General features: G+C 42.7%; 2 protein-coding genes across 3 annotated transcripts in view; one reads left to right on the forward strand and one right to left on the reverse strand.

Annotated features, from left to right (window-relative positions):
- Nucleotides 1-2438, reverse strand: part of psmd11b (proteasome 26S subunit, non-ATPase 11b) — a 9070-nt gene extending 6632 nt beyond the window's left edge. For both annotated transcript variants that reach the window (XM_014014729.1, XM_014014728.1), the window contains exons 1-3: nt 2331-2438; nt 1368-1469; nt 851-1047 (exon numbers count right to left, since the gene is read on the reverse strand). In XM_014014729.1, coding sequence (XP_013870183.1) covers nt 851-1047; nt 1368-1469; nt 2331-2421 — 390 coding nt within the window. In that variant the 5' untranslated portion in view covers nt 2422-2438. The remainder of the gene's footprint in view (nt 1-850; nt 1048-1367; nt 1470-2330) is intronic.
- A 581-nt stretch (nt 2439-3019) lies between these two features.
- cdk5r1b (cyclin dependent kinase 5, regulatory subunit 1b (p35)) lies at nt 3020-7131 on the forward strand. The gene is made up of 2 exons (XM_014014731.1): nt 3020-3356; nt 5660-7131. Exon 2 carries the CDS (start codon nt 5792-5794, stop codon nt 6698-6700), a length of 909 nt encoding a protein of 302 aa, XP_013870185.1. The 5' UTR covers nt 3020-3356; nt 5660-5791; the 3' UTR covers nt 6701-7131.
- The last annotated feature ends 864 nt before the right edge of the window (nt 7132-7995 follow it).

Raw genomic sequence — 7995 nt, forward strand, 5'->3', positions numbered from 1 at the left:
AAAAATAAATAAATAAATAAAATAAAAAATAAATAAATAATTGGGGTCGGGGGTACCCCCCTGGCGGGCTACACGGGAGTCACCCGCGGGCCACATTTGGCCCACAGACCTTGTGTTTGACACATGTGATCTAGACCTTATCTTTCACAAAAGCATCCATTTTCCTCATCATAACACCATTAAAAACTTCATTTATTTCAAGCCCTGAACAGGAAACAGTTGGTCACGATGTTTTGCTTCAGCATGAGGTCATCGGGTAAATCTGCTTCAAGTTGCCTGGCACAGTTTACAGGTTTGCTCCATGAAAAATAAACTTTTCAGTTTRAATTTTCTCACAGAGTGACGCTGCAACAGACACTAAATGCTCCRCCACTTTCAGTCTGAAATGAGAGCGTCGTCCGCTCCATGAGTCAGAGCGTTAAAGAAATCAATCCCATCTGAAGCAGKGGCACCGTTGTTGTTGGTTTCAAATAGCGTTGGTCAGAGTTTGGGTTTTATAGCAGCAGAACTAAGTGACAAGAACAAATCCACCAGCAGAGAGGCTGCTGTGACTCAGTGGTATTTGATTCTTTCCTCTGCAGCCTGTGAGGCACTCTGATAGGTGGATCGGTGTACGACAGGGAATAAAAACAGCTGATTTATAAAGAGTAAATAAATAAAAAACAGTGCTGCTTGAGTAAATGTCCAACATATAAATATCTAAATAAGTTTGGATTATTTACATTTTGAACTTCCATCCAAAACGTGTCTGAATTCAGATCGAAAAGCAACACTGAACTGATTATATGTGTGGATGAAGTTTGTGATTCTGGTAACGCTGTTAAAAGGCGCCATTTTCGAACCGTCTTACCTCCAGAGCTTGTCGCAGGAAGGTTCTTTTCTCTGCCTTGGCCCACTCGATGCATTCGAGACACAACTCCACCTCCTGCCCCGTGGCCGCCTCCATGTCGAGGAAGAGGTCCAGCAGGGAGCGGACGAGCCGGGCTGCCTTGGCTTTACTGATGGAAATCAGGAAAGGCCTGACGAATTTCAACAAACCCCCAAGCTCTGCAGAAAGAAAACCATATAAACATCCATTTGTTTTGAAAATTAAGACATATGACTAATTATTTAAAAATAAAAAAGGTTCATTTTTTAAAAAAAGGTAATATCTTATTAAAAATAAACAAAAAATAAATAAATAAAAATCACCTTTAGCCTATTTGGGTGTCTAAAGCTACAATGTCACCAACTGTCATTGTCCTAAATGACATTATTGCTTCCAAACATTACTTTCAGTATAATAATTTGTCCAACAACAGGCCTGTATTTATGTGAACAAATTAATGCCAGAAAGTCTGCAAAGTGTTTCAGAGCAACAACATTACCAGCAGCTTGTCCTGTTTTTGCCAGGAGCGTCCCCAGCTCCAGGATGCTTTGTTCTTTGACCCTGACGGCCTCTTCGTCGTTCTCCTGAACATCTCGTCTCACTTTTAAAAGAAAGAAAACAAATAAAAGTTACATTTGAAAAAAACAGCTTTGTCATTTTGTAGTTAAGGTATTACCAGTCAGGTAAACTGTGATATTTTAATTGTTTTGAGTACCTTAATTTTAGATTTAAAGTAATTAGAGGATAAACTGTTTTCTCCAAAACAGCTTTTAKTGCCCATGAAGTTATAAAACATAAACTACAAAACACATCGCTAACATTTTTAAGCATTATATCACTAATTATCAGGCTTTATGATTAAGAAATGCCTTGGTTTTACATTTGGTTACAAAATACACTATTCACCAGTAATAAGAAGAATCAGTGAGAGATGAAACATAATCCGTGATTGACAAGTAAATAAAGTAGAAGTTAACACATTTGGCTGCTGTGACACGGCAAAATGAAAGACAGCAGAGCCCAATTAACATATAAAGAGTATAGTTGTGTTAACAAGTCTTTATGTTAAGGGATTATTCTACATAAACATAAAAGTCCTATTAAAATCATGGCTCGCTCACTGATAACCTTTTCACAGTGTTCAGATTACAACAGGCTAACAGCGCTAGCCTCAGCATGCTAGCATGACAGCTAAACATAAAAACACCTTCAAATTATGACACAAGCACACAAAACAGAATTATATTCTCAAAAACAAAACGGTTTTAATAATTAGTCACTGACACATGTCAAAGTCAGGCCTAAAAGTGTGTAAAGGTGCTAGCAGCTAATTAGCCGCCGTTCAACACACAGTGAGTCAGCACGGCACCGGTTCAGCCCCYCACCAAACAGACTGAGAAACATATTTAAAAAATAAATCAGATTAATACTGTCCACCTGAAATGGAAGAATAAAAACCCACCTATTGAATGGAGGATGTCGATAGAGGCGTTTCGGTCCGTGCTGATGAGAGACTGAGCTCTCTGAAACTCAACCACTGCTGCAGCCGCCATCTTCCTTATTCAAATACTACCTTCAATGAACATTTACGTGCCGGGAATACGGTGCCGAGCGTGACTTACGTCGCTGTACGTCACGTACTACGTGGTGCATTATGGGAAATGAAGTCTTAAAAATAAAAACAATTTTATCGCATCTACTGACGATTTAAAAATACAAAAATTAGCTTATTTCACGCCCAGTTATTTTGGTTAAAGCTCTACTTGTTGCTTTTACTTTATTTTATTTATTTTTATTGTACATGGATCTGAAACATTATTTATTACAATAAAAGTTGCTTTCAAAGACACTTGTGTAATTAAAGGTGACCAGTTTTTTACATGGTGCAAGACCACTGAGACACTATTTGCCATGTGTCCTTAAGAAATTTAAAAAAATGCTGTTTTTTTATGATAGCCTATTTAATTTGCTCATAAGTTATAACAAGTCAATCAATAATATTCATATATTATTGTGTAGCAGCAGTTCAACTTGACTGCAGCTTTTTAAACCCCTGCTCTGCTGATCAGTTCGTGCTTCAGGTCTGGAGCTCCATCAGCTGCACACCGAGGTCGTGTCAGCAYGGGGGCGCTGTTTCTGCGGAAGGGAGGAAGAAACCGCAGCGCGCGCGCGTCTCTCAGCACCGCCTTTGCGTCAATCCGTCCTCGCGGAGACAGAAACATCAGCCTCTGCAGCATCCGCATCTCACAGCCTGCGGGACCGGGAGCGCATCTCCACCCGAGCATCCATCCCACAGGCTCGGTGTGCGCGGCAGCAGGCGCCTCCATCCACCGCTGCTTCGATCTTCTTCCTTTTTACTGTTCCTTTTTTTTTATTTTTCTGCCTCTGATTGGATTAATTTTTCCTAATCTTCGGGATGGTTTAACGTTTTGAAACGCGCCCTTTTAAAGGACAACGCGATTTTTTCCCTCCCTGAGGTGGAGATCTGGTGAGTTTATCTGGATTATTTTTGCAGACGTTTTGCGCAAATTTGACTTGAAAACAATCACACATCTGAGAACTGGAACGGGATGATAGCCTGAATTATGACTGAAATTAACAGATGATGCCTAATAATAATAATAATAATAATAATAATAATAATAATAATAATAATAATACGTTATTATTTGAAGCCACTGCGTGTCAGATCCGGTTCGGACGCACCGTTTCAGCACCACGGAGAGCTCCCAGCCGGAGGGCCCAGAGTCTGATCATTTCTGTTTCGCTGATTRTGCGCACAGAGGCAGAGATCAGGTGGAAAACAGGATGGTGATGGAATGAAGCTCGTCGGATCATTAACAGTCTCTGGAATTCACCGTTAAAACAATGAAATAATCGTTTTATTTCATTTTAAATAAGAAKAAACGCTGCTGAAATCTGATCAGTTCTGTATCAGAGGCGACCTTCATGTTTGTTAAAGAGCTGTTTACGTTTCTGCGTCCATTTTAGTCGCGGGGGGAGGGGGTGGGGGGTTGGCACTGGGCACTAAATTATATATATATTTATGTATTTTCAGTCGGCCCTGCTGTTCAGATGTTTTCACGATTTCTGTTTCTGCGTGAAGATAATTATCGAAACTGATCGATTTTATTTTCAGAATGTTTGATCTGCAGGAAAAATCCTGTCTGYTTTCTGCTCCTGCATGAACAGATTTACTGAGCCACGTGCCTCTGATGCTCCGGGAACATTTCATGATCACATTTCAGAAAATGAATTTTCACAAAACAAATAAATCATTTKGAAAGAAAGAGATCGAAACTTTTGACAAAATGCTTCACTTTTAATTTTTGCTTAAACTTTCTGTTCTTGAACATCTAAAATAAGCTWACACACCAGAAACTAGTGCTTAACAAGGTCTTTACAGGGTACTAGGTACTACGAAAAATACTATCAGGGTACTATAAGGGCAGAGTACCGTCACCGTACTATCAGGGCACTACCAGGATACTAACAGGGTACTATCAAGGTGTTAAAAATAGTATTAGTGTACTAACAGGGTACTATAAGGGCAGAGTACCATCACGGTACTATCAGGGTACTACCAGGATACTAACAGGGTACTATCAGGTCTTAAAAAATAGTATTAGTGTACTAACAGTAGTATAACGGTAGAGTACCATCAGGGTGCTATCAGGGTACTTACAGGATACTATCAGGGTACAATCAAGGTACTTACAGGGCAATTACAGAATACAATAAAGGTACTTGAAGGGTACTATACAGGATACCATCAGGGTGCTTATAGAATACTATCAGGGTACTTAAAGAGTACTATCAAAATATTTACAGGGTACTATCAAAATATTAACAAGTTACTTATAGAGTACTATAAAATACTTACAGAATACCATCAGTGTACTTACAGGGTATATAACAGGGTACTTACAAAATACTATCAAAATACTTACAGGGTACTATCAAAAATATTAACAAGGTACTCACAGGGTATTATACAAATACAGAATACTATCAGTGCGCTTACAGGGTACTAACAGGGTACTTAGTGTTTTTTTCATGGTACAACTAAAGTACTTAAAGGGTACTTACAGTGTCCTACAACATACAATAAATGTACTTACAGGGTTCTAACAATATACTCAAGCTAATTACAGTGTACTAACAAGGTACTATAAAATTACTTAAAGGGTAGTTGTAGGACACTAATGCAGTACTTCCAGGGTACCTACAAGATATTTAGTGTGCTTACAGGGTACATACAGAGTACTTATGGTGGTAAAACAGGGTACTTACACAATAAAATGGGATTTAACATGATACATATACATTGTATTTACTGGGGTACACAACTACATACTCGTGAGGTACTTAGAATGTACATACATAGTACTGATAAAAAGGGTGTTCAAATAGTAAAATACAGAGTTCCAAGGTACAGATAAATTACACAGTAATTACATGGTATTATAAGTGCTTATGTGGAACATACAGAGTACTTATCAGGTACATAACAATACTACAATGTACTAATAATGTAGAGTAAAGGTATGTACAAGGTAACATATGAGGTAACTCACAACTGATTACAGGGTTTTTACAAGGTAATTACTCAGTAAATATAGAGTAGGATACTTATGGAGTACATATAAAATACTCACAGGGTATTTACCGGTTACCTTTGGGGTGTCTCACAAGGTATTTACAAAGTACCTTCACAGTACTTGCGGGGTAAATACAGGATATGTACTGGGTACTCAGTATTCAGAGTTTTGTTTCCTGTCCTTCCTGCAGGTACAGACGGGCCTGTAGATGCTCAGCCTGTAGACCGGGACCCTCCAGCAGCTCTGAGACCCCCAGGATCTCCTCTCTGGCTCGCAGTCCTCTGAACCCGAAGCTCCCGGACCCCCGCCCCCCACAGGCACCATGGGCACCGTGCTGTCCCTGTCCCCCAGCTACAGGAAGGCGGCCCTGTTCGAGGACGGGCCGGCCACGGTGGGCCACTACACGGCCGTCCAGAACAGCAAGAACGCCAAGGACAAGAACCTGAAGCGGCACTCGCTCATCAATGTGCTGCCATGGAAGCGGATCGTGGCGGTGTCGGCCAAGAAGAAGAGCTCCAAGAAGGTGCAGCCCAACGGTGCCCACCAGAACAACGTGTCCCACCTGAACAACGAGAACCTGAAGAAGTCCCAGTCCTGCGCCAACCTGTCCAGCTTCGCCCAGGACCAGAGCACCCCGGCCCTGACCAAGAGCTCCAACAACGCCACCTCCTCCGTCAAAAAGGCCCCCCTGGCCAACTCCAACGTGGCCCCCGGGACCCCGAAGCGGGTGATCGTGCAGGCCTCCACCAGCGAGCTGCTGCGCTGCCTGGGGGAGTTCCTGTGCAGGCGCTGCTACCGCCTGAAGCACCTGTCCCCCACCGACCCGGTGCTGTGGCTGCGCAGCGTGGACCGCTCCCTGCTGCTGCAGGGCTGGCAGGACCAGGGCTTCATCACGCCCGCCAACGTGGTCTTCGTCTACATGCTGTGCCGCGACGTGGTCTCCTCCGAGGCGGAGACGGAGCACGAGCTGCAGGCCGTGCTCCTCACCTGCCTCTACCTGTCCTACTCCTACATGGGCAACGAGATCTCCTACCCGCTCAAGCCCTTCCTGGTGGAGTCCTCCAAGGAGGCGTTCTGGGACCGCTGCCTGTCCATCATCGAGCTGATGAGCGCCAAGATGCTGCAGATCAACTCCGACCCGCACTACTTCACCCAGGTGTTCGCCGACCTGAAGAACGAGGCCCAGAAGGAGGAGGAGAGGAGCCGCCTGCTCATCGGCCTGGACCGGTGAGGGGATGCTGGGGGAGGGAGGGAGGGAGGGAGGTCAGATCTGCTCTGGCATTTTGAGACTTTTTTTTAGATGACTACTAAAGGCAGATATCCAGCTAAAATTTGATGTGGTAGAAGCTTTCAGCAAATAATCACAGGGTGGACAGCTGCAACCTGTAGTTTAACCAATCCAAGATGGCCGCCACATCCATCCCACATTTGAGAACACACAAACGACTCAGGCAATTATGAGCTAAAAAATTAGCATTACGTCCTCAACACGTGACCCATCATATCGAAATGTGGATTAAGTCAAATTTGGTCAAAATGACCTCATCACATTTTCAGATTTCTGGCTTGAAAAGCTACATTTTYATACCTGGATCATCCTGATATCTAGCCTGGTAAAAACCGGACCCTTGTTCTTCGCTTTGCTTCGTATGAGGGTCTGGACTCGTGGCCATAGAGTAGCSATTCTTGCTGGAGGCGTGGCCTCTGCTGAAGTGTCGCCGTGAAGGAGGCTAAGCTAAGAAGCTAACCGGAAATCGCGTGCGCTGTAAACAACCCTACTGAGAGGAGAAAATTACCGAGCCGAACGGGACGGCTGTAAATGAGAGCTGCTGCTTTGTCAGACAAATTTAATTTAATTTGGAAGCTTTACAGACTGGGTTCATTCACTTCCTCCTGCCGTATGCTAAAATAACTAGCAAACACTGCGCAGAACATCGACGTCATTCAAAACTCCTCCTTCTGTTTGCTGATTGGCCCAGGTAAAATAAACTACAAGCAGACACTGAGCAGAAAATCGACGTTCTGTTCTCTGGTTGGCCCAGCTAAAAATCTGCCAGCGAAATCCTTGTCTATGGGAGAAATCCCAGACGGAGCAGTGAGGGGAAACTAGAATTGAGCGGAGCTGCATAGGAAGGCAAGGGCCAGGCTACCTGATATCATAAGTGGATCCAGAGATATGACTTCATTTGTCTTGTTGGTTACAAAAACATTTGGTTTGAATCCTAATTTTATTTATTTTAATGAGGAATTTTGGATATCATTATAAAGAGGAAACTTCAAATATTATTTGAAAATTGAAATTTTGGCACTGACCCTTGCTTTGTGGAGGGTCAGTGGCAGCATGACCCAGGGCACCTGTTCTCCCATGTTTGTTATGTTCGGTCTTCTTCTGAATGGGTTTTATGAACTGTAATTTCATTGTGCTCTGTGGGAGCACAACGTACAATGGCAACAACAGTCTAATCTAATCTAATCTAATCTAATCTAATCTAATCTAATCTAATCTAATCTAATCTAATCTAATCT

Source organism: Austrofundulus limnaeus, unplaced genomic scaffold (genome assembly GCF_001266775.1).
Source record: "Austrofundulus limnaeus strain Quisiro unplaced genomic scaffold, Austrofundulus_limnaeus-1.0 Scaffold119, whole genome shotgun sequence".
Classification (NCBI taxonomy): Eukaryota; Metazoa; Chordata; class Actinopteri; order Cyprinodontiformes; family Rivulidae; genus Austrofundulus; species Austrofundulus limnaeus.

Excerpts from the sequence above, each read along its gene's own strand:
- cdk5r1b (XM_014014731.1), top strand. The coding sequence starts at position 5,792 with ATGGGCACCGTGCTGTCCCTGTCCCCCAGCTACAGGAAGGCGGCCCTG.